This window comes from Meles meles, unplaced genomic scaffold (genome assembly GCF_922984935.1).
Source record: "Meles meles unplaced genomic scaffold, mMelMel3.1 paternal haplotype, whole genome shotgun sequence".
NCBI lineage: Eukaryota > Metazoa > Chordata > Mammalia > Carnivora > Mustelidae > Meles > Meles meles.
In genome coordinates this window covers 165,951-192,214 of record NW_025721110.1, presented here as the reverse complement: position 1 = coordinate 192,214, position 26,264 = coordinate 165,951, and the positions used below count along the sequence as shown (strand labels likewise).

At 55.7% G+C, this 26,264-nt stretch overlaps 1 protein-coding gene across 1 annotated transcript in view; it reads left to right on the top strand.

Moving 5' to 3' along the window:
- Positions 1-26,264, top strand: part of LOC123935977 (voltage-dependent N-type calcium channel subunit alpha-1B-like) — a 122,353-nt gene that overhangs the window by 91,167 nt on the left and 4,922 nt on the right. Inside the window, 10 exon segments of the mRNA XM_045996803.1 lie at positions 438-554; positions 918-983; positions 2,298-2,389; positions 4,516-4,660; positions 9,958-10,015; positions 10,018-10,083; positions 15,618-15,715; positions 18,693-18,801; positions 24,644-24,751; positions 25,268-25,380. Coding sequence (XP_045852759.1) covers positions 438-554; positions 918-983; positions 2,298-2,389; positions 4,516-4,660; positions 9,958-10,015; positions 10,018-10,083; positions 15,618-15,715; positions 18,693-18,801; positions 24,644-24,751; positions 25,268-25,380 — 972 coding nt within the window.

The window sequence follows — 26,264 nt, the reverse complement described above, 5'->3', positions numbered from 1 at the left end:
ATGCGGAGAAGGGAAGGGCCCCTCAGAGGCTCTCCGTGGAGAAGCAGCCCTGCCCGGCGCTTGGACGGCTTGGCTGTGTCTCGCAAGGGGCGGTCCACGTTGGAGGCCCATCCACAGGTGGTCTCCTGGCTCCTCTGGGCAGCAAGGAGCTGCTTCTGGGAGTTCGTCTCTCTCCGTCCCTGTCGGGTGCAGGGGAGCCTAGAGCAGAAGTTTCCGTTGATTTGCTGCATGAGAGGTGATTGGCAATGACAAGCTTCACTTTCGGAAGGTTTTCTGGTGGCCGATTGCTGCTTCTCTACTGTAGAGCAGTGACTTTCTGTTTGGTGTCTCTTTGGATCCACTTTCCTTCGGGGCAGGTCTGGGAGAGGCGGGTGGGAGGTCTGCCGTGGCGGGAGGCTGATCGCCGCCGGCTTGAGAACAGCCTGTCTCCCCCGCAGAACAATTTCATCAACCTCAGCTTCCTGCGCCTGTTTCGGGCCGCCCGGCTCATCAAGCTGCTGCGCCAAGGCTACACCATCCGCGTTCTGCTGTGGACCTTCGTGCAGTCCTTCAAGGTGAGGCCCGGCCCGGCACCCTGACCCCCGGAGCGGCCCTCCGCCTGGAAGCCCCTTGGCCCCTGTTGCCCTGTTGTGGTTTACAGACCTCCGAAGTTGCCCAGACAGCGCCTCAGTCGTGCTCACTGACCCTGCGGCGGGACGCACAACTGCTCAGGGATGAAGGAAGCGAGGCCGCCTCTTGGTGGAGGGGCTTTGCGGTCAGTGGGGTGGCTCTGCGGCCGCTGAGGTCCAAGCGGCCCCAGAGATGCAGCCACCATCCCCTCCGCAGACGAGGTACGAGCCAGGCAGCGGGGCAGCCCCCTGGAGCTGGCGTGTCCTCCGTGTGTCTCCACAGGCCCTGCCCTACGTGTGTCTCCACAGGCCCTGCCCCACGTGTGTCTGCTCGTCGCCATGCTCTTCTTCATCTACGCCATCATCGGCATGCAGGTGGGCGCACTGACGGCACTGGGAGCGGCGGGTGCTGGTCCGGTCCCCGCGTGGCGACCGTGACAGAGTGACACTCGGGGAGCTTTGCTATGAGGCAGACATCGTTCTCAGGACCTTGTGAACTTAACTCTCAGAAAGGCTGTTCTATTGATGAGGACACTGAGGTTGGGCACCCCGAGTCTGGGCCTGTCTCCAGAGTCCTCTAGTGAGGTGTAGTCCCCCCGTCTGTCATACCGTGCTCTGCCGTGCTCCTGAGTAAAACCTCACGGGGCTGTCAGGGTGTCGGTGGGCTCATTGGACTGGGTGCTGGGCCCCCGTGCCGGTGGAGCTTTGAGGCACGTGTGCCTGGTGCTGAGCGCCAGCTGGTCCTTCTCTCAGTCCAGAGAACTGGCCCGACGCTTTACAGGAGATTGTGTGTTCCAGCAGAAAAAGTCGGCAGGGTCGAATCGGATCACTGTACTGGCAGGTCCAGCTGGGAGGATTTAGATCACCTTCACTTCCCCAAAACCCTTTGTCAGCTATTTGGAAAAACATTTAAGAGACACGAAGCCGGGTTCCAGATTTAAATCTTTGGCATCGGGCCACTTTTCAACAGTAGGGTGGGAGTTGGATCCCAGTGTTAAGTTATAGTGGGAGAAGCCACTGTCTCAAAGGTTAGGTGCAAACTGATTTTTAAACTCTGTTTCAGGGAGTGAAAAGCTTCTCTTGCTTTAAAATTTGCTGATATCTGATGCTCTTTAAAATGTATTTCTGTGCTTTTTTTTTGTGGATGTATAAGACCCTAAGGGTCACTGAGCTTTGTTTTTGGTGAAGATGTGATAGTTCCTAAGTTTTTCAGCCAGGTTACAGATTTTAAGCCAAGTACGGTTACTGACTTGTTTGCATTCCTAACCCCAAAAAGAAATCAATTAAAGTGGATAAAAAGCCCATTCTGGTATTTGCACAGACACTTGAAAAGAAACTTTCAAGTTGATCTCCTAGCTATTATCACAGTAATTCCCGCCTCAGTGTCACTGATGAAAGAGTGAACTTTCCAGGGCATCATCCGTCTTCCGAGCGGAGCGGCCCACGCACGCTGAGCTCCGGCCGCGTTTTTTCTGAGTGTGCGGACTCGTGTCTGCAGACACATGGAGCTGGGGGAGCAGAGACGCATTTGGCTGGAAGCACGGGCCCCTCCAGCCCCGGCCGCAGTGGAGGTGGCTAAGAGCTGTGTCCTGGGCCTTGTGGGTTCTCACGGGCACATGCCCTCCTCTGCCTGGCCACAGCTCCGGGGGTCCCAACAGCACCAGCCTGCAGCCTTCTTTCTCCTTTCAGGTTTTTGGAAATATCACGCTGGATGATGACAGCAGCATCCACCGGCACAACAACTTCCGGACGTTTCTGCAGGCCCTGATGCTGCTGTTCAGGTGTGTTGGTCGGGGTCGGCACAGGCTTGGGGGCTCCTCCGTTCCGGAGGGACGGGGTGTGCCGACCCACTCGGGCAGGCCTCCCCTCAGTGGGCCTTCCCAGCTTCTTCTCTGCTCTCCTTGGCATCCTTCCCTAAGGGTTCCTGGGCCTCGGGGCAGACGGAACGCAAGCCCCCGAGGGAGGTCCACCTGAGAGCCCCAGCTGTGAGGCTGGCCTTGACCACCTCGGCTCAGGTCCCCGGTGGTGGCCAGAAGGGCTTAGTGAGGCTGCGGCCAAGGGTCTGGGAGGACAGAAGGTGTCCAGCAGGATCATCTTCGGTGTGCTGGCTGTACGCCTTCCTCTGCTCACCTTGTGGACTGCAGGGTCTGTGGGACGAGGGACGCTGGGCGGCGGGGCTGCTGCCGATGCCGTGTGCGCTACTGAGGGACCCAAGGGACTCAGCTGGCCAGACCTGCTGGTGCGAGTGTGCCTCCGGCTGCCCCCGGGGCTCACAGGACTGCAGTTCCCTAGGCTTTCCGCCCCAAGTCCAGCGGCAGAGCGGCTTGGTCCTGGCTCAGGTGCCTCCAGGTGAAGACGTGCTCGGGAGGCCTGGGGGCGCCTATTGTCCTGAGACGGGGCACGCTCTCTGCAGACTGGGGGCTGTCGACCCTCCCAGTGTGGGGGCTGGAGGGAGGGGTGAATGTGTCTCCCTGCCTCCAGAGTCTCCTTCAGTAAGGCAAGCCCACCACCGTGATCCTTGGAGGGAAGAAAGGAGCCCTTTGGAGGGACGTGGGGAGGAAGGGGCTGACACAAGGTGCCACCCGGGGCTCATTCTTGAGGTTCCCACGTGTGCGTTTCTTTATGCAAATGCTTGGAAGGCCTGAGCTCGGGGTGTCCCACACAGTTAGTCCCAGGCAGGGCCCGTGAGGTTCTTTCCATGGAGGGAGAGCAGGCCGGTCTGCCTTGCTAGGCTGCCCGGAGAGAGTTGGCCGACTCGTTCTTTCAGTCAGAGGCCGACACTTTCTCCAGATGACATCGTCTCTCCGGACTTTGCCTGTTATGTTCGTTTCGTCTCTTCATCTGTCAATGTCCTGCCTCAGGCTCCAGGAGTTGAGGCAGGCCTATGAAACCAGCCACAGCTGGAAGAGTTTGTTCTCAAAGATCTCTTTTCCTCCCTGATCTCTGAGTCACAGGGGATGCCCATGTCGGTCAGGCCTGGCACAGGACAGCTGCCCTGCAGGAAAAGCCCCCTACTCCTAGCCACTGGTGATGGCCAGTGGGCTCGCTTGTGCCCGGAGCTGGCCACACGGGCACACCAGGTGGGGGGCACCCAGGCCTCTGGTCTATCTGCATGTCTGCTGGACCTCCGGCCCTCGTTCTGACTGCAGATCGGGGACAAAAGTCCATGAGGAAGGGTCCTCCATGGTGGCCGCTCAGGGTGGTGGGGCTCTTCTTGGTGTGTTCCGGAAGCAGCAGACGCTGGTGCGGCTGGAGTGGGCTGAGCAGAGACCACTGAGAGAGGATGGGCTGCAGGCCGCACAGAGTTGCGGGCAGTTGTGTGCATTTTGGATTTGCAGTGAGTTGGGGGGTGTTGAGAGAAGTGACTTGATGTTACCTGTGTTTGTTGGACCCACTTGGGTGTTGGCGGGTGGGAGCAGGAAAAGCCCCTTGGAAGCTGTTGCAGAGCCCAGGGAAGGTGATGGCGGCCTAACCCAGGGTGGTGAGAGGGTTAGAGTCTGGATGTCCTTTGGAACAGATGAGCTGATGAACAGGGGTGGTGAGAAAGAGTGGAGGCAGGGATGACTACGACCTGTTTGGCCGGAGAAACTGGAGGGGTGGAGTCCCCCACTTGTTGAATCAAGGAAGGCTGGGATGGCACCTGCTGTCGGGCAGGCCAAGAAAGTCTGTGTTGGCTTCGAGGGGCCCAGCGGCCCATGGAGGGGCTCTCACCACGGTGCCGGCTTCTGGTGCACTGCCTTACGTTCAGTGAGTAGTTCTTTCTGAGTTCATGGTCAGTTTGCAAACCTAATGCCAGAGGGTTCTGAGCCCAGTGAGGGTGTGCACCGGCGCCCGCTCCTCTGGGAGCCCTTCTCCGGCTGGCCTGGCCCTTCCTTCGTGGGCCTCACGGCTCTGCCCTTCTTCTTAGGAGTGCCACGGGGGAGGCCTGGCATGAGATCATGCTGTCTTGTCTCAGCAATCAGGCCTGCGATGAGCACGCCAACGCCAGTGAGTGTGGGAGCGACTTTGCCTACTTTTACTTCGTCTCCTTCATCTTCCTTTGTTCCTTCCTGGTAAGTCCTGGTCACTGTGCCCATGTGTCCACCTGTCTCAGTCCATCCCAGGAACCCCGACGTCTCTCACAGATCCCTGAGGCTGATTCATGTCTCATTGCAAGCTGATTCTCTGTTGATGGTCCTGTGTCTCTGGAGACGATGACCTGTAAAAGGACCCACTCTGTGATGAGCTCCTGTGGGCCTTTCCTTCTCAGAAAGAGTTTTAAGTTTCCACAGGACCCCTGTCCTTTAGCCTGTAGCCTCTGCCACGGTGGTGAGTTACAGAGAAGCAGCGCTGCAGCCGGCGTGCCTGGGGCGGTGTGGAGCTCAGTGGATTGGGTCCTGGGGCGTGGATTTTGGTCCAGGCCAGTAGACACCCCTGGGAGACTTGGAGCAGGGCCATGACCCAGTCTGGGTGACGTTTCCAAACCTTGCTCTGGCTTCTGACCAGGAAAGGCTGAAGAGTGACCAGGGAGGTGGCTGGAGGTGACAGTGCCTAGAGAAGGGTGGGGACCAGCGTGACAGGAGATGAAACACGGGCATGAGAGCAAACGAGGAAGAAAGTGGCCCCTGCAGTCTGCTGGCGCGCTGCAGAGACGCCCTCGTCCACGGCCAGCGGCGGCAGGTGGTGCGGCGGCTGTGGAAGTCAGCAGGGCAGCTCCTCGATGAGGGAACGACGGAGTGGCGGTCTGATCCAGCAGCTGCACTCCGGGCACATGCCAGAGCTGAGGGAGGGGCCTCACGCCGGTATTTGTGCGCGCACGTTTGCAGCGGCGTCATCCACAATGGCCTGGAGGCAGAAACAACCAACGTGCCACCAGCGAGTGACCGGTTGTGACATGGACACACAAGGGAGTACCATCCGACCTTAGGAAGAGAGGCCGTTCTGACCCATGCTGCAGTATGGATGGCCCGTGAAGTCATGACGCCAAGAGAAAGAAACCAGCGGCCAAAGGAGAAGTAACGGCACGGTTTCAGCTGTCTGAAGTCCCTAGAGCAGGGAAGCTCGTAGAGACGGAGAGTACGATGGCAGGCACCGGGGACTGGGGGAGGGGATGGGGATTAGTGTTTCGTGGGGGCAGGGTTTCGTCGGGGAAGACGGAAGAGTTCTGGGGACAGGTAGTGGGGACGGTGCCCCTCAGCTATGAACTTCAGAGTCATTAAATCTGTAAGCTCGTTGCTATGTATATTTTATCAAATTCAGAAAATGGTCTTAAAGAAGAATTAGCATAAATCCTGTTCAAACTTTTTTTATTTTTAGAGGGGGGCGGGCAGAGGGAGAGAGAGAGAATCCCAAGCAGACGCCACGCTGATTGAGGAGCCTGATGTGGGGCTTGATCTCATGACCCTGAGATCATGACCTGAGCTGAAACGAAGACTGGAACGCTGAACTGGCGAGCCCCGCAAGTGCCCCTTACTCAAACTCTTGCGAAAAGTAGAAGAAGAGAAACATCTCCTAACAAATCCTGTGATGCTGCCATTATCCTAATACCAAGGACAGGAGTGATGCCCCCAGAAAGATAACTACAGACCAACGCCCGTGCTGAGTACACAGTAGGTGTCCTGAACGAGATACCAGCACACCGGCTCCAACGGCACGTTAAGGGTTAGACACGGTGATCAGGCGGGATTTATCCCAGGAGTGCAGGGATGCATCTTTGACATACAGAGACTAACCAGTGTGATGAGGGAAACACCTGACATGATGATCTCAATAGATGCAGAAAAGCACTTGACCCCATTCAACACCCTTTCATGACAAGAGCACGTAGCAGACTTGGAACAGAAGGGAACTTCTGTAACGGGATGAAGGGCACTTATGAAAACCTACACTTGACATTAAACTCAGTGACGAAGGATTACAAATTTTCCTCCAAATATCAGGGACTAGACAAGGTCCCCACTTCTTCATCACTTCTACCCAGCATTGTGCTGGAAGTCCTAGTTAGAGCAGGAGGCAAGGAAAAGAAATAAAAAGCACCCAAATTGGAGAGGAAAAGGTAAAGCTATCCCTCTTTGCCGATGACATGGTATATGTAGAACATCCTGAAGAACGCCCATGCCCACGCACGCACACACGCCCACGCACGCACACACACGCACGCACACACACACGCACGCACAGTGCTAGAACCAATAAATGAGTTCATCAAAGTCTCAGAGTACAAAATCAACACATAAAAGTCAGTTATGTTTCTGTGTACCGGCAATAAACAGCCTGAAAAGGAAATTAAGGAAGTAATTCCACTTCCAGTAGCATCCAAAGGGATAACATACCTAGGAATAAGTACCTGTGAAGATGAAAACTGGCACAGTAAAAACTGCTAAATAAGTTAAGGAAGACCTAATTAAGTGGAAAGACATGCAGGCGCACGGATCCGAAGGCAACGTTGGTGAGGCGGCAACGTCCCCACAGAGTGAGCTCCGGATTCAGTGTGCTCCCTGTCAGAGCTCCAGGGCCCTTTCTACAGGAATGGAACAGCTGATCCTCACATTCGTGTGGAATGGCAAGGAGCCCCAAATAACAACAAAACCTTGAAAATTAAAGACCGAGTGAGATAACCCACGTTTCCCTATTACAAAACTTACTGTAACGGTACCGTGAGTCAGAACAATGTGGCTGAAGAGGCCCTTCTCCGAAGAAGACATACAGATGACCGACAGGTACATGAAAAGGTGCTCAGTGCCACCGTCGCCAGGGAAGTGCACATCAAGACAACAGCGACCCCTCGCCACATTTAAAACGGACGATCAGGAAGAAGACGAGAGATGGCAGGTGTTGGTGAAGATGTGGAGAAAAGTGAACCGCTGTATGCGGTCAGTAGGAATGTGAGTTGGTACAGTCCCTATGGAAAACAGTGTAGATGTCCCTCAAAAAATAAAAAATGGAACTAAAATACGATCCAGCAATCCCACGTTCGGTATATGTCCACATGGAAGGAGAACACGATATTGGAGACAGATCTGCATGCCCACGTTCACTGCAGCATTACTCACAATAGACAAGACACGGAAACAACCTAAGTGTTCATCAGCAGAGGAGTAGATAGGAAGACTTGGTGTGCACACACGCACACACACACACAGAGTATTCAGCCACGGGAAAGAAGGAAACCCTCCTGTCATTTCTGCCAGCATGGATGGATCTTGAGGGCATTGTGCTAGGGGAAAAAGGCCAGACAGAAAAAGGCAAATACTGCAGATATCCCTTACATGTGGAATTTTTTTGGAAGCCAAACCACAGAACAGAGTCGAAGAGCTGTTGCCAGGGACTGGAGAGTGGGGGAAGTAGGGACGAGTTGGTGAAAGGGTGCACACGTTCAGCTCTACTACGAATAAAGTCCGAGCGTGTGAAGTAAAACATGGTGACTATAGCTGATAACTCTGCATTGTATAACTGGAATTTTCTAGAGAGAACGTAAGTATTCTTCCAAAAATATGTGATGGGCGTGTCAGCTGGATGGCAGGGGCGCTTCGACAATTGTGTGTGGAGAGACTGGAGTGTGGACTGTAAGTATCTCGTGATTGTGTCAGTCACGTCTACCTCAGTAAGGCTGATGCGGGGCAGTAGGCATTGGCGTAAGGACAGACCGTTGGAGTGGGATGGAGACTCCAGAAATAAATCCAAATCTCCATGGACAGTTGATTTTTTTTTAAAGTTTTATTTATTTATTTGACAGAGAGAGATCACAAGTAGACAGACAGGCAGGCAGAGAGAGAGAGAGGGAAGCAGGCTCGCTGCTGAGCAAAGAGCCCGATGTGGGACTCGATCTCAGGACCCTGAGATCATGACCTGAGCCGAAGGCAGTGGCTTAACCCACTGAGCCACCCAGGCGCCCTGGACAGTTGATTTTTGACGAGGGTGCAAAGCTGCTCAGTGTGGCAAGAACAGTTTCTCTGACACATCGCGAAGAGACAACCAGATGTCCACATGTGGGGAAAAAAAGATGGACCCCTACCTCACCCCGTATACAGAAATGAACCCAGAACTGGAAAAAGACCTAGATGTAGAGTGAACACCACAAAACTCTTAGAAGAAAGCATGGGGGCAGATCCTGATCTCGGATTTGTCGAAGGATTCTTAGATTTGACACCAAAATCACAAGCAACAAAAGAAAAAATAAATTACTCAAAATTAAACACTTTTGTGTGTCAAAGGGGATGATAAGAAGTGTGAAAACGCAATCTAAGGAATGGGAGAAAATATTGACTAGTCGCATATTTTTAAGGGGGTAACATACAAAACACACAAAGAACTCTCAGAATTGAGCTGCAAAAGACAAGCACAAAAAAGTGGGCAAAGAATCAGAACAGACACGTCGGCCAGAGGTGTACAACGTGGCCAACAAGCACATGAAGACATTCATCATCTTTGGACTAAATCAAGGAAACTCAAAACCACGCACTTGCTTCACACTCCCTGGGATGGCCACAATAACCATTTTTTTAACGGAAAATAACCAGCGTTGTCAGAGACGTGGAGAAATAGTGACTCTTGCGCATTGCGGTAGGAATGCAAAATGCAGCAACTCCTGTGGAAAACAGTTCAGCCGTCAGGTGGCCACGACCCAAACATCCACCGGTGGGTGGACAGAGAAACAAACTGCTGTGTCCCCCACGGTATGTTATTCGGCCTTAAAACGCCGTGCGGTTCTGCGCCTGACGACTGGGTGAGCCTCATGGAAAGCGGAGAAGCCGGGCCCGGGAGGCCCTCCATGGCCCCGTGCTGAGGGACTCCTCTCGCATGAAACGCCCCAAGGAGACAAGCCTGTGGGTGCCGGACAGACACTGTAGGGAAGGGGGGCAAGTGAGTGACTCCTTCTGGCACAAGCGTTTTCTGGGGCGATAAAGAATTTTGGAAACCCGAGAGGCAGTTGACTGATGTTGTGAATTAGTAAAGCCACTGGGTTGTGAAACACTGAATGCATGTTCTGTGAATTTCAACTCCATTAAAAGGGAAAAGAAGCCAAGCTTGTGGCCACCAGCATCGAAACCCCTAACTCCAAAGTCGCTGCTTCCCTTGGCAGCCAGCTGGGAGGGGATGAGGAAGGTGACGGGAGGTGGGCAGCGGAAGGGGGCGGGAGGGCTCAGGAGAGTTGGCGGATCTCGCCCCGGGGCAGGGGCCCGCGGCCAGCCGTGGTGGTAGAGTGGAGGGCGGAGGTTGCCGGGGAAGCAGGGCTGGACGGGCTCCGGGTGAGCTGGAGTGGCCTCTGCTGCTGGGATGGTCTCACACAGGCTTCGGCGGGAGGGGAAGGGCTAGAGTAGAGGCTGGCGGAGGTCTCTTTATGTCACCCCTTCTCCTTCCTGTCCTGCAGATGTTGAACCTCTCTGCGGCCGTGATCATGGACAATTTTGAGTACCTGACATGGGACTCTTCATCCTAGGGCCTCACCACCTGGACGAGTTCATCCAGGTCTGGGCTGACTACGACCCGGCCGCGTGGTGAGTGGCCCCCGCGCTCCGTGGTCCTCAGGGTGGTCCATGCCACGGATCTCGGGACAAGGCTGGGGGGCTTCAGGCTTGTGTCCCGGGAGGTCTGCCCCTCAGTTCTCGGCAGGGCCCGCGTAGGGTGGCGCTAGGTCCCCCTCTGGGTGGCACGTTCCTTCTCATGCCCACAGTGCTTTCACACAGCTCCCTGGACGGAGAAGTGCTCCAGGAGACCCGCAGCCTGGCCCTTAGCAGCTTCTGAGGGGTCTGTGAGGCTCCGGGCTCTTGTGGAAGAGGAGCATATGGTCCCCTCGCAGTCTGTCACATGAGGGGCCTGGAGGGCTCAAGGAAGAGGGTGTGGACACAGCAGGAGGGCCTTCCCCCGGGGCCTCACCATCCTCATGAAGCTTGGAGGCCTTCATGGAAAAAATGACATTCTTCCTGCCCACGGGCTCAGGCCTCTCCCTCTCTGCCATCGCCCTTGGGAACAGGAGCCAACACGCACCTGTGTCCCAGCCCCGGCTGCGAACAGCGGGCACTCGGTGAACTTTCACTGACATCAAAGGAGCTACCAGGAAGGGTCTAGTGTGTCGGGGACCCTCTGGTCCTGGTGTGTTACGTCAGGTGAGGGGCGGCTCGTTTCCAGACAGCAAGGTGTCGTCAGGGGACCGGCTGGGGCTAAAACGTTGTTCCGTCGTCCGTGGGAGAGTCCCGCACAGGGGGACGCTCTTACCCTCGGGGCCCACGAAGCAGCGCGGACTCACCGTCTGCCCATCTGTCTGTTCCTTCATCCCCCGCTGCCTCACTGGCTTCTTCACCCATTCACGCTCTCAAGCAGGTTCTTGAGTAGTGATTCAGGGCGCGCTCTGCAAGGCTGCCAGGACGTGGAGGGGCCAAGAGCCCTGGCTGCTGGGGAGGACACGGGCCTGCTCCCCGCCTCGGTCATGGTGAGCGCCCAGCAGACACGAATGTGAGCGAGCGGGCTCCATCCCTCCCACGCTTGGAGGCACGGGGAAGCCTGGGGAGATGGGGTGTGGGCACTCCCACGTCCTCTCTCCGCAGCTCCCCAGCCTGCCTGTGCCCCCCTCACGCAGCTCTGGGTGTGGTCACCCCTGTGTGGTAGAGGCCTGGGGGAGATGGTCAGTGTCGTCGTGGTGAGGACCCTCCAGCCCACAGATGGCCTGAGTTTCTACCTGTGTTTCCCTCAACGGAAACTCAGCGAGGGGATCAGGTGCTCTGACCCCAGGGCCCGGAAGGCCTGGGAGCTTGGCGGGGCTCCCTCAGCCTCCTTTCCTGCAGCCTTTCTGGAGCCCCTGCCGCATCCCAGGAAGGTCAGAGGATGCTGCGGGAGACCTTCCCGGGCCGGCATGTCCTGAGACCACGGGCAGCACCCGCAACTCTCGGGCATCGCTGTGCCCATAGTGTTTCTGGGTGTTCTCCGTTGTGAATCTTTTGCCATTTTCACACATTGCCGAGTGAGCGTAGCTGTTCCTTAACATTTCACGGTGTAGGTGACTGTTTCCGTGGCCTTGGGGGGTCCTGCCACTGTGCTGATGCGCCACCAGGCTGGGCCTGCCATGCCCAGTCTCGTTCTGGGGCAGGTGGGGGTTCTCTGGTCAGGTCAGAGGGCAGGGGAGACTCCAAGTGAGGCTCTTCCCAGGAGGGGCACCTGGACCGTGGGGTTGAGCGATGCTGCTGTTTGCGGGCACCGTGATTCTGGAGGTTGTGTTGCAGGGAAACGGAGATACTGTGGGTTGAGACGGGGACGTATGTCCACGTGGGCAGGACAAGCATAGGCCGGAGCAGGCCTGTGAGAGGGCAGGGCTTCTCCCACATCTCTATGAACTGCACACCCAGGACTGCCCCTCGTCCAGTCGCAGGTGGAGCAGAATTAGGACAGACAGGAAGTGGACCAGGGCCAGACTGTGGTTTCGTGATGGCGCAGGCTTTCTGAAAACGGGCCTCTGGAAGGCAGAGGCCGGTGGGAGTGTGGTCGAGAAAGTCTGTGGAAGAGCGGACAGCAGACAGAAGCCTCGGGCCAGAGGTGGCCTCTGTGAAACAGCGCACAAGCCCGTGGTCCAGAGTCACACAGACGTGACCGACAGCTGACGCTCAGGCTTGCTGCTCCCACGTGTGCCCGGGGCTGAAGACAGAGCGTGCCTCCAGACGGCAGGGGACAGGGGAAGGCCCAGCAGAGGCCACTAAGCAGACCGAGTCCTGGGCCCAGGACCAAGGAGAGTGCTTTGAGCCCTTCCTAGCCTGCATGGTAGATGCACGGATGTGGTCCTCGTGGTGTCCCAGGTGGCCACTCTGCTGTCTCCTGGTTCTCGGAGAGACTTAAAAAAACAATAGAACTCTGTGAAATTTCCACACTTTCGTATGCGTGTGTGTGTGTTTGCACCTGTGTGGCTCTGGGAGCGTGTGCACAGTGCCTATGTGCAGGGTGTTTTTGTGCGGGTACGTGTACCGTCTGCACACTCGGGGCATGCGTATGTGCATGCGTCAGCAGACACACGCGTGTGCACGTGCGCACATGGCTGCGTGTACACGTACGGGTACACACATGTGACTGTGCCGACGTGTGTGTGCTCCTGTGCACGTGTGAACGCCTGTGTGTATGAGGGTGCAAGGCACGCGCGCTTGCGTGTGTGCACGTGTGTGGACGCAGGTGTGCGTGGGCATGCATGCTGTGGGAGGTGAGGAAGGCACGGGCTGTTGCTTTCTGGTGCCCGCCTCCCCCATCTTCGTGGTGCCTCACTTTGTGGTGAAGTGTGGACCCCGAAAGGAGAATCCCGGCCCCACCTGTGTGCGATCTGTCTGCTCGTCTTTGTGCTCATCCATCCGCGCAGTCACCCTTCCGGAGCATCCGCCGCGTGCTGGGGGCCGGGGGTGTGTAGGCGAAGCAGGCCCGTGCTCTCAGGATGCTGGGTGAGATCAGGGGAGCTGTAGTGGGAGCCCAGCTGTTTGAGGAGGGAGGGACCCCATCTCCTGGTGGGTCAGAGGAGGTACCATCTGAGCCAGACTGAGAGGGGCAGGACGGATGGAGCTCCGGAGAAGCGGGTGGGGCAGGACTGAGGGAAGGGGTCTGATCGTGTGTGATGGAGAAGAGAACTCATTGCAGAGGGGCTGGAAGGGTGGCTGGGACAGGCGGAGGAGGTCTTGAACCTCAGGACCGACCACAGCTTTGGCTTAACAGACAGCGAGGACGGTGTTTGAGTCGGCACGACGGTCCTGCTCCCCCACTTTCCATCTGGTGCCCTTGGGGGTTTGATGGTGGAAGAGAGACGACGAGCCCAAGAACAGGCTGGGCATTGGGTTGGGTGATTACCAGGGCTGGGGGCTTCACCAAGCTTCCAGACCCTTCGTGATGATGCCGTGGGTCCAGTGAGGTTAGCAGGCACCTTGGGTGAGGCAGAGTGGGGCTTCCTCTTTCTTCCCTCTTCCCAGAAGTTTGGATCTGACGGGACAGGAAAGAGAAACGCGTGTTGGCTGGGGTGCCGGCCCTGGGACAAGGGGGTTCTTAGCTGGACCAGCAGATTCCAGGAGCTTCGGGAGGTGGGGACCGTCAGCAGAGCCAGGCACGGGGTCGCAGGCACGCGGGGAGCAAGGGTAGGGGCTGCCGGAGAGGGTGGGGGAGCAGGGCCCAGCGAGCGACGGGCCAGTGGCTCCGTTGTGTGCATGCTGGGGGCTGGGGGCCCGGGCCGGCTGTGTTCTCTGGTGTGTCTCCTGCCTGCCTTGGGCTCGGACATTGTCTTGGGGCTGCCATGCTTCCTGGGGCCGTCGGAGCCCCGGGGTTCCTGTAGGGAGCTGCCTGTCCAGCCGCGGGGCTCCTCTTCCGGCCGCAGGCTGGGTGGGTGGGCGGGACGGGCCCCGCTGCCTTGGTTGCCGTAACCTGTGACGTTTCCTTTCCAGTTGCCGGATTCATCATAAGGATTTGTACAGTTTGTTGCGTTGTATCACGCCACCCGTTGGCTTAGGGAAGAGCTGCCCTCGTAGGTTGGCCTACAAGGTTTGCGACTTCAGAGCCTCCATCCCACACACTCTCCCCTGCCCGAAATGCAGACACAGCACACACTCCCTGCCTGGTTTGGGAATGACGACACCTCACCTCTCTTTCCTCCTGCCCTGCCCTGCCCGCACTCCGACCTCCTGGACGCTTCGGTCCCCCATCTGATCTCCTGACCCCTCCAGCCGGCCGGGGAGAGGCAGCCTTCTGAGGCAGTGCACACGGAGCTTTCTGGCTGGGCCTCGAGGGCAGAGGTCGGCTGCTGGGTGGGAGCTGGGGGCCAGGCCCTGCCTGTGCCCAAAGAAGCAGCTGTCTCACCTGGCTTTGCCTCCCGGCTCTCAAGGGTGGGCTAATGGTCAGACAGGCTGGAGGCCAAGGGCCCCAGAGGAGGAGAGCATGGGCACAAGGAGACCGGGAGCAGCTGCCCCTCCCAGTCCGAAGAGCCCAACAACCCAGGGTTTCTGGTCCCCGAGGGAGGCGAGGGCAGAGGCAGCCGAGGCCCAAGGATGGGCTCTCCTGCTTCACCTCCGGATCGATCCACTCGGCCAAGGCTGGGCACCTGGGGAGGAGGGCCAGGCCCTGGGGCAGACGTGCCTGCCAGGAAAGAGCTGTCCCTTTTCTGTCCTGGGAGGCCTGCACCTGACCATGTCTCTGGGACCCCGAGCAGGTCCCATAGGCAGGTGTCCCCGGGGGTGGAGTTCAGGCTGCAGGCCTTGTGGCCTGTCTACCTCTGGAAGACACAGTCAGCAGCCCCCGACGCCTCCCTGGGTCTGGAGCCGGTCCCGTCTGGTGGCCCCAGCCCTGTTCCTGGCGTGCTGTCAGGAGGGGACAAGAGTGGCTCCAAGCCACCTCCGACCCCCGCTGCCCACCGCGCCCCCCCACCTGCCCCCGCAGTCTCCCATTTCCTGCCCAGCCCTGACTCCCAGCAGCAGCCCTGCCCTGGGCGGCCTCGGGCGTCTCTGGGCTTGGAGCAGGACTCACCGGTCCAGTTTATCTCGAGAGCCTCTGGGCTCCTTGCAGAACAACGTGGCTCCCGCTCTAGCTCTCTGGTCTGTTTTAGATTTTTCTCCACTTTTAGCCTCCAGGCTAACTTGGAAGCAAATTGGGCATTAAGGAGCGCTGACGTTTCTGCCGTGGCTCTCAGGCTGGCCTCTTGGGTCAGGCCCCAGCTCTCCTGGCACGGTGAAACAGCTCTCTTCCGATTTGGCATTGTCTGTGGTTCCTAAAAGTGTAAAATCCGAAGTTGACAACCCAAAGCCGCCCCGATGCAGCCCTTCCTCATCCCTCCATGTTCATTAGCTCAGACGTCACCCCTGCCCGCTGCCCTGCGTGGGGCTGGAGTGTGGAGGTGAGGCTGGGAGGGGCAAGGAGGGGATCGAGTGGAGCAGAAAAGTCCCTCATTTTGCGCGTTTTGACTTTTGGCATGTACTCTGACGCTGGTTAACTGGATCTGTTTTCTTGTCTGCTTCCTCCCCCTCCCCTCCTGCCGCACCCCTTCCTGTGGACCCCACGCTGCCTCTGCCTCTCTGGGCCGGGTCTCCGGTGGGCGCATCAGTTACAATGACATGTTTGAGATGCTGAAACCCATGTCCCCACCCCTGGGGCTGGGGAAGAAATGCCCTGCTCGAGTTGCATACAAGGTAGACCCCGACCCTGCACCCCGAGGCTGGCTGTGCTGGGGATGGCCTCCGGTCTCCTCTGGGGGCTTCTCCGTCTGTCTGTCTGCTGCTCTGCTGTCTCACTGTTTCTTCCGTTTCTCTGTTCCAACCATGTCCTCTGCCTTCCCGGACAGAGGGACACGGGTACCACGACGGTGTCTCGCAGCCACCCCTTGTTCCCGCGGGTCTGCCCACCCTGAGAGGCCCTGAGAGGCTCAGGAAGACAGAGGCGGAGCCCTCCCCCTGCCTTTCTTCCCTTTCCTTCCCTTTCCTGGAAATGACGGGACAGACCACCTTCTTGACAGAAGCTGCTTTAGTTCTGGGCCCAGGATGGCTCTCAGCTTCTCTGTCCCATAAGCGCCTGATGAAGGGGGAGGAATCCAGCCCTTTGGGGCTGACCCTGGGGTGATAGGGTTCTGCAGGGCCTCTGGCACTTGGGAGGAGCCCACGCCCAGCTCCACAGGTGCGGAACTTCCTGAGGCCTGGGCTGCCGTCAGCCTGGGGAGGAAGCATCCCCACAGTGGGAAGGAGGCACTGTGGCATTAAGAAGGAAAAGGGTGCCAGGGAGAGGCGTCCTGCTGTCGTTCCTGGGGCTTCAGAGGGCTGCTACAGGGTAAGGAGAGCCTCAGGGGCTCAGGTGGCCCCATGCCCCCTCCCTCCAATGCCCAGGAGGCTGAGCTGCAATGAGGGGTAAACTGAGGAACACCTCCTGCCATCCCTCTTTAGGAGGTGAGCAGGTCACATGGCCCAGCCCAAGCCTGTTCCCACCTGCCCATGTGTCCTCAGCCACCCCCCTTTGGTGCATGGGCACCTTCCATCCGTCCAGCAACCCCCCCACCTGCCGCCCAGCACTGAGAGCCCCCCTGCAGCTCCTGCTGCCCCAGGAAACAGAGCCAGCCTGAGTCCTGCAGCTCAGCCAGCGTGTGTCGGGAGGCTCCCTGCCCCTGCCCTCTCTCTGAGCAAGCCTCCCAGCAGAGCGCTCACCTCTCTGGTTCTGTCCACGCTGTCCATGCTCCAAACCTGGGCCCGTCTCTGTCACCTGGCTCAGCACAGCCTTTGGAAGCTAAGCGGTTGTCCTTCAAGCCGTCGGCGGACGCCTGTGCTCTCGTCCTCAGCCCTCCCCTGCCTGGCCTGCACGTTGTGCCTGCCTGGAGGCCTGCATGCGCGGCCGTAGCTTTGTTCCCAAGAAGGAGAGTTCTGTCCAAACTGGTACCTGGGGTGGGGCTGGGCAGGCCGGGCCCCTCCCCAGCTGTGCTGGCCCGTTCCAAGGTGCTGGTCATGATGAGGCCAGGGGCGGCCGCAGGCTGGGTGGGAATGGAGGGGCGTGGAGAGCTGGGGAGGGAGCAGGAGAAGGGCAGAGTGCTGTGACCAGGAGGGTCTCAGCCCAGGGCAGAGATGCCTATCTGTTTGCCCTGGCCTTGTCCTGCTGCTGCTTCCTGAGATCCTGGCCCTTCTAGGGCCTGGTCAGGCAGAGGAGAGCCTCTGGTGAAGGTGCCTTGGACAGAGCTCTCTTCTCTTGGTGATCACCTGCTCGCCCCTCCACGCTGGTGCCCAACTCCCTGACCCCCTGGAGAGGAATCCCTCTGCCTCTTTCTGTCATTGGTGCCGGTCTACAGGGACACTGTGCTCTGGGAAGCCCGTTTTCCTGGAAGCCCGTTTTCCTGGTGTGCGTCACACGGGTTAAGTGTACGGTCCTGGGACCATGAGCGGGTGAGCCAGGTGGGGCTTTGCCAGCATTCAGGGGGGCAGAGTCTGGGCTCATGTCTCCAACCAACCAACCTCTATTAGATTGAGGATTGGATTTAGGGCCGAGACACTGGGGGCAGGGCTGAGGGCCCTCCCCAAAGGGGCTGCTGTGTTACAGGGTACGGGCTTGGCAGAGGACAGGCAGAGCCCAGGGAGGGACCCTGCGCCTCCGTCTCTAGCTCCTGTCTCGTGGCAGAGGACAAGAGACTGCTGGGAGGAGATAGGTGGGTCACGGTTCCCCTAGGGCTCCAGCTGGCCAGCTCGGTGACCTGCCATGCTGAGGCCATTCCAGACATACTAGGGACACTGTTCTTCCTGGACATCACATAAGTTCTCATAGCCTCAGGCTCCGGGTAGCTGTTGGCTATTCCTGGAGGTCTGTGGGACGGACACACGTCTGTCTCCCACGGTTCTGTCCTGGAAAAATGAGGAGAGGAGAGGGGCGGTTCAGCTGATGGGGAAACAGGGAGAACAGCAGCAGGACACTGCCCCCGGTCTGGTCCGGAGTACTTTTACTCCCGTGCAGTCGTCTTGAGCCTCTCCCGACGAGCCTTCACTTGGCTCTGTGCAGTCCCATCGGCTCTGGGTCCTTCTGACTGGAAGGTGCTGGCTGCTTCTCCCAGGTCCCCTGGCTGGGTGGTGAGAGACGAAGCCTTCCTGGGTGGAGGGAGGCCTCACTGGGAGCTGGAGCTCGGGGCTGTGCTCATGGCTAACCTGCCCCTTGTCCAGGGCTCCGGGCTGCCAGGGGAACGGATGACACTGAGCAGAGCAGTAAGGACGGGGTCTTCCCGCCCATGCGTAGGGCTAACCCAGGGCACCCCAGCCTCAGTTCTGCAGCCCAAACCCCCCTCCGTCTTGAACCCAGGCCACATGCCCCTTACTCCAGCCTCGGGCAGGGGTCCTTCCGGCTGAGCATGTGCCTGTTCTTTCAGAGGGACCCAGCCTTCTGGCTTGGTGCGATGTGACAGCCTTTACCTGGATGTCCCTTTGTCTGCGGTTAGGTGAAGACTCAGCTCCGGTGAGGGTGGGGGTCCAAGGGTGAGTGTGAATGCTGGCAAAACTCCCAGCCACCCAACTTTGCTTGGGCCTGGGCACCTGCAGAAGCCCCCCCTCCCCAGGAGAAGCCCAGCCTCTAGGGGCCTCTAGCACCTTGTCGTCCCATGGTGGAGGGACCCTGGCAAGCCTGGCCCTGACCTGCTCCGCTTGTCCCTAGCGCCTGGTTCGCATGAACATGCCCATCTCCAACGAGGACATGACTGTCCACTTCACGTCCACGCTGATGGCCCTCATTCGGACTGCGCTGGAGATCAAGCTGGCTCCAGGTGAGCAAGGCAGCATCTGGGGATGGCACCGAGCCAGGACCAGGCCGTCTCACTCCAGAGCCGCCCCCAGGGGGCTGTGCAGGGAGGAGGGGTGAGGGGGCCTGTTTGGAGGGGACCGAGGACAGTTGCCCGTGGCGCCTCTGTCGGGCACCAACCTTGTCATCTGACAGCCACCCGGGGGCTTGTGAATGATCCCAGTTTCGTGGGAGGGAGCTGATGTGCAGTGAGGTTCATCGACCCATCCCGGTCACCCAGCGCTAGAGCACGCGGAGACAGCGGTCTTCCAGGGCGGAGGGTCTGTGCCTGCAGTCCACTCCCCGAAGTGAGCCCAGCCCCGGGCAGGTCCTCTCCCAAGCGGACAGGACCGCATTGCCGGTGGCCAATCTAGGAGAGAACAGACCTCCAGTGTGTCCTCCCCACCTGCAGCCTCCTGTGATGCCTGCTGTACCTTCAGAGGAGATTAGAGCCACCAGAGGGGATCGGCCTTGTCCCTGCCCCCACACCACCCTCCAAGCTGCATTCATGACCTTGAGCTCAGCCATTTTGTTTATAGCGGATGAGTCAAGGCCAGTCCCGTACCCCACCACCCCTTGCACCCTAGGTCCCGTTCTCATCATCTACCCAAAGATGTCACACCAGAAATTCTGCACCCCGCTTCTTGTCCTGTCACTTGCTTCCTCCCTGTCGGAGTCCTTGTATCCACATACAGACGTGCGACGATCTCTCCCATCTTTAAAAGGTTTTCTGCTCCCTCCGTCCGCTTCCCTGTGTTTATTCTTCCCTTCCTCGCAACCGGCTTCTTGAGAGACTGGTCTGCAGGGTCTGTCTGGTCTCTCCCGTTCACTCCGCAGGAGGGTCCGTGCGGCCGTGCTGTGGGAGCCGCGCTCGCTGAGCTGCTCAGTGACCTTATCTTCCCTGTCCACAGCTCAGCCTCTCCTCGGCTGCCGCCTCCTTCTTTTTGAATCCCTTTGAGGTTTCTTGTTGTGTTTTCTCATGTCTCCCACTCTCCGGATGTCACTGTGCCCCTCAGACTCTCTCTGTCCCCTCGGTCCTTCCACCTGTTCTCATGGCTCTAAGCACTGGGAATCCCTACTTCGTGTTTTCAGTCCAGGCCTCTTCCTGAATCCCAGACTTGCATTCTCATGTGAGGAGCTACGTGAGAAAAGTTATTTACTGTCTCCACTTGGAGGCGCAGGAAGCGTTCCAAAGCTCACTTGCCCAGACTTGATCACCACGTGTTCCCTGCAGCCTTTCCCATCTCCATCAGTGGAAACTCTCTTCTTCCAGTTGGTCACTCAAGCTTTGGAGTCATATCTGATCCCTTGTCATATCTCCTGACTCTACCTTCAAAATACACAGAGTATGATCACTCCTCTGCCCTCTCCCACTGCCAGCTCCTGTCCAAGCCACTGTCTCTTGGGTCTTGGCTAGATTGTTACCGTAGCTTCCAACTGGTCTGCCTCTGTTCTTGTCTGCCTTCAACATACCAGCAAGGACGATCATGTCAGAAACCAAACCAATAAAATTAATAAACCTCTGGCTAGACTAATCAAGAAAAAAGGAGACAACAATAACCAATATAAAGAATGAGAGAACACCACTACAGGTCCTGCCGCCATTAAATGGATAACAAGGAAATTTTATGAACAACTCTCTGTCAGTAACTTAAATGAAATGGGAAAATTCTTTGACACCAACTACCAAGCTCATTCAAGCATGGATAACCTGAGTGGGTTAAAAAAAGGAAGAGATAATCTGAGTAGCACTATACTTCATAAAGAAATTAAATTATAGTTAAAAGACTTCCAACAAGAAAATCCATGGCCCCGTTAACTCCATAGGTGAAGTTGGCCCAACATTTAAGGAGGAAATAATACCTGGCCTATATAAACTCTTCCAGAAAATAGAAAAAAAGAGCATATTTTTCAACTTACCATATGATGCTAACATTACTCTGATATCAAGATGAGACAAAGACATTATAAGAAAAGAAAATTATAGATCACTATCCCACATGACTGCAGGCACAAAAATATTCAACACAGTTTTCTCAGACTGAATCTGATTATATATATTTCTATTTATTTGATGACAAAAGTAGGGTTTATCCCAAGAATGCAAGTTGAGTTCAAGTTTAAAAATCAATCAGTATAATTTATTGTATCAATGAAGTGAAACTACATGATCATCTCAATAGATGCAGAACAAGCATTTCACAAAATTAAAAATTCTGCATAGCGTAGTAACTAAGGAAGCCCCTTCAATCTGACCAAGGATATCTGTGAAAGACCTTCAGCGAATGACACACTTAACAAAGAAAGACTTTCCCCCTAAGATCAAAAACAAAGGAAGGAGGTCTACTGTCATCCTTCCTGTTTCACATCTTACTTTAGGACCTAGCCATTGTAATAAGTTAAGAAAAAGAAATAGGAAGCATGCCAGTTGGAAAGGAAGAAATAAAGCCGTCTGTATTTACAACTGGAATGATTATCTATGGAGAAAATTTGAAAGGCTCTAAGAAAAGGTGAGTAAAATGGAGGTATCTATAAAACAAGGAATGCCAAGGATGGCTGGGAGCCACCAACATCTGGGAACAGGCAAGGAAGAATTCTTCACTAGAGCATATGGAGGAGGCATCCTCATGCTGGCACCTTGATTTTGAGCTTCTGGCTTCCAGAACTGAGATAACAAATTTCTATTGTTTTAAGCCATTAAAAGAAGTTACTGAAACAATACACAAGTTTAGCAAGGCCACAGGATACAAGGTCAATGTGCAAGAAGCAAATGTATTTCTACATATTAACAATTGAAATGGGAAAAAATTCCATTAAAATCGCACCAAAACCATGAAATACTTCTGTGTTGCTGGATAACTCTACAAAGTATATATGTGCGCTTTGTACGCTGTCAATGTCAAAGCACTGGCTGAAAGAATCGAAGACCTAACTGAGTCAAGCCCTGCATCGTCTTCCTGCACGGGAAGACTCCGTGTTGCCATGATGTCAGCTCTTCCCACACCGATCAATAGAATAAATGTTAACACAACCAAAATCCCAGTTTTTAGGTAGAAATGTACAAATGAATTCTAAAATGTCTGTAGGAAAGCAAAAGAACTTGAGAAGCAATTTTGAAAAAGTACAAAGCTGGAAAACTTACTCCACATGAATCAGAAGCTACCTATAAAGCAAGTTAATGGCAGAGACATGGGTCGGTGGAACACAAAGGACACTCACACTTACACAGCCAGTGGGTTTTTGATGAAATTGTAAAGGCAATTAATGGAGAAAGGATAATTTTTTCAACAAATGGTACTGGAAAAATTTAGACAGCTATATCCCCCCAAAGGGGAAAAATCTTGACCTTTACTATCTTAGTGTGCTTGGGCTGCCAATAACAAAATACCATAAGTGAGTGCTTTAACCCAGAAATTTATTCCTCACAGTCTAGAGGCTGAAAGTCTGATTCAAGGTGTCGGGAAGGTAGGGTTCATCCCCAGGCCTGTTCTCTGGGTTTGTAGGGTGGTCACCTTCTCACCATGTGCTCACATGGTCTTTCCTTGAGTGGGTACAGAGAGTGAACGAATTTTCTGGTGTCCCTTCCCAGAAGGACACTAACTCTGTAGGTCAGGCCCTGCCCCCCCCGACCTCATTTCACCTAATTACCTCCTTCTCAGCCTTATACAGTCCCAGCGAGAGTTCGGGTTTCAACAGGTGAGTGGGGGTAGTGCACAATGCAACCCATGGCACATACCTTTCATCTCCTACCAAAATTAACTTGAAAATGATCATAGACATAATGTAAAATGTGAAATTATAAAACCTATAGAAGGAAACACAGGAGAGAAATTTTGGCAATTTTGAGTTTGGGAAAGATTTTTTAAAAAAATATTTTATTTATTTATTTGACAGAGAGACAGAGATCACAAGCAGGCAGAGAGGCAGGCAGAGAGAGAGGAGGAAGCAGGCTCCCCGCTGAGCAGAGAGCCCGATGTGGGTCGATCCCAGGACCCTGAGATCATGACCTGAGCTGAAGGCAGAGGCTTTAATCCCCTGAGCCACCCAGGCGCCCCTGAGAAAGATTTTTTAAGAGAAAAAGCACGAGCCATCAAAGAAAAATCGATAAATTGAACTTCATCAATGTAAAAAACTTTTGCTTTACATTTAAGAAAATGAAAAGACAAGCTAAAGCAATGGTGAAAATATTTTTGAAACATATATCTGATACAGGATCAGTTTCCAGAATAGGTAAAGGTCTCCCACAACTCAGTAATAAGAAAATAGACAAACTGATAAAAATGGGCAAAGGGTTTGAACAGACATGTCACCGAGACGTATATATGGCAGGCAAGTAAACAGCTACAGAGACGCTCAATATCATTAGTCGTTAGAGAAATCCAAAATAAAGCCACAACAAGGTAACACTACATGGTTATTAATATGGTTAAAATACTTTTTTAAAAGGACAATATTAAGTCCTGGTGAGAATGCATAATATGGAATTCTTGTCACCCTAGTTTGGCAGTTCCTTACAGTTTGGCCCAGCCATCCCACCCCTAAGTGGGAAGAAAAGAAACGTCTTTACAGAAACATCGATGCAGAGGTTCACAGCTTTATTTCATAATCCCCTCCAAATGTAAGCAACAGGTGGTGAATGGATAAGCAAATTGTGGTCTGTCCATACAGTAAGATAGTCCTCAGCTATCAAAAGAAGCACACTAGGGGCGCCTGGGTGGCTCAGTGGGTTAAGCCGCTGCCTTCAGCTCAGGTCATGATCTCAGGGTCCTGGGATCGAGTCCCACATCGGGCTCTCTGCTCAGTGGAGAGCCTGCTTCCCTTCCTCTCTCTCTGCCTGCCTCTCTTGTGATTTCTCTCTGTCAAATAAAAAAAAAAAAGAAACACACTAACGACACGTTCGCCAACACAGATGAGTCTCAAATGCACTGGGCTGAGTGGGGAATCCCCCCAAACCAAGACACCCTGCGATGTTATTCCTGTGGCATTCTGGAGAAGGCTGCATAAACCGGGACAGAAAACACACAGGGAGGGGAGGGGAGGAGAAGGCCAAGGGTCAGTTACAAAGGGAGCACGGAGGGGCTTTGGCCGTGGTCCCACGTCTCGATGGTGGGGGTGGATACGTGGCTTCGGAGGTTTATCGCAGTTCACAGAAGGGGACGACTGAAAAGGAGGAGTGTCACTGTACGCACACCACACTAACCCTGATGCCAAAAAAAGATAAATCAGTATTTTATGCCTCCGCTTCTTCCCATCTCAGCATCTGCTCCTTGCAACGCCCAACCCCCATGCCCTGCTCAGTGAGCCTTGCTGTCCTGGCTCATGGCGTGTGACACAGCCTGGTCCCTTTCTGCCTTCGGGGTCGTGCACACACGACACCTTTCCTGACCACCCTGTCCAACACGGCAGCCCTCCTGGTATGTCATCCCTCCTCCTTGGCTGCTTCTGCACCCAACACCCTAGATTTTGAACTTACTGCCACTTTATTAAGCCACGTCGTGCCGCAGAGGCAGTAGCTTTGCTTTCGTTCCATCACCTAGAACAGTACCTGGCACGGGCGGGTGTCCACTCGATCGTGCTGAAGGGCTGGACCGCCACCGTGACCTTCTCCGCTCCCAGGGCCCGTGCACGCAGGCCTCTGTCTCCAGACAGGAGCCCATCGGGGCGCTCAGATGGCCGCCGTGGCCACGCTTCTTCCTGCTCTGCCCTCTCTCCTAGCACTGTCCTTGCCCGGTTTCCCTCTACACCACACCTCTCCCCGCCTGCTCCCCAAGGGGGTATGCGACGGCTGCTGACATCTCTCTTCCCCTCCACACCCTGCCCCGTCCCAGCCGGCACCAAGCAGCACCAGGGTGATGCCGAGTTGAGGAAGGAGATCTGCTCTGTGTGGGCCAATCTGCCCCAGAAGACCTTGGATGTACGGGTGCCACCCCACAAACGTAAGTGAGGGCAAGAAACTCCCCTTGTTCACCCCCTTCTGTGTCCCACCCAGAGGCAGTGCCGGGACCCCTGGGCCAGGGTGACCTCATTGATAGTCTAGACTTCGATTCCACCTGCGGGGAAACGGTCTTACGAGTGGGCACATAGGGACTGTGGGAGGGGATGACCTGGGCTTTATTCTGTTGGCCACAGTCCCCCCCATTCCCGGTGGGGGGTGTACTTAAAAAGATCCAGAGAACAGCAGGGAGACTCCTGTTAGAGATGAAGGGCTTAAAGATTAGACCCCATATCCACTTCACTGGGAGGAGATGCAGCGCCCTGTGGAGAGTCAGTACAGCTCCAGGGAGCACGTGCCCAGTGTCCAAAGACACCATGTGGGGACCGTGCAACTTTGGCCAAGCCCTGTGGCCTTTCCTGAGCGTGTCCGGGGTTCCTCATGGTGGGGGCTCTTCCCTTGTCCCACCCCACCCCGCCTTCCTCCGCCATACTCCGTCCTCTGTTTTCTCTCCCTCCAGCCAATGAGACGACAGTGGGGAAGGTGTACGCGGCTCTGATGATATTCAACTTCTACAAACAGAACAAGACCACCAGGGATCAGATTCACCAGGCCACGGGAGGCCTGTCCCAGGTACCGGGTTTCAGGGTTCCCAAGAAGTACGCCTCAGGCTCTGACACCCGTCAGCTGTTTCGACAGCAGAGGGAACGCACATCCTCCCGGGGATAGCACGGCAGGAAAAGGAGGACGAGAGGTCCCAACTGTGGCTTCACTTCTCCGCCCCCAAAGTCAGAGACTCCATGCAGCCTGTCTGCTTTCCAGTGGCTGGTCTCTTGCTAGTCCAGGGGTCCCCTGACTTGGAGAGCTAGTGTTCGGGAGCAGTAGACAAGGGACTGAGAACATGTTCCCTGGAGATGCCGCTTTCTTAAGTGGTAGAAGAAAGAAGTTTGAACAACACTCGAGGAGGTTGTCTGGGGAGGTGCGAGGAGAACTTGCTTATCCTGCACACGGGCAGGGAGCAGAGAGATTCAAACCGATGGGTCCAAGGTCATGATTTGTTCCACTCATGACTCTGACTGGGCTGGTGTGGGGCCCCGTCTTCCTGATGTCACCCTTCAAAGAGAACAACTTCCCACATAGCCAAAGCGTCAGTGACCGTATGTAGACTCTTGTCTAGAAAGTTGCCTGGTGGTCAGGGCTTGCGGGCACAGTCACCCCTCTTGGGATGGGAACTATCTGATGCCCGCCCACACCGCAGCTCCCCGTTCCCCAGGCCGTCGCAGACACCCTTCCGTGCCCTGCCCCCCACCAAGCCCGGAAATCTCAGAATTCTGCTCAATCTGGGGCTCACGCAGCCTCTGCCCGTCAATCCAAGTCGACGAGATGAAATATTTTTACCATTTCTAAGTGGATGCAGTCCCCGGATTTTGTAGGTGAGGAAGCTGAAGCTCCAAGAAGTGAAATGACTTTGCTGATGTCACTTACAGGCCAGGCTGGGAGGAAGACCCTGCCTCCCT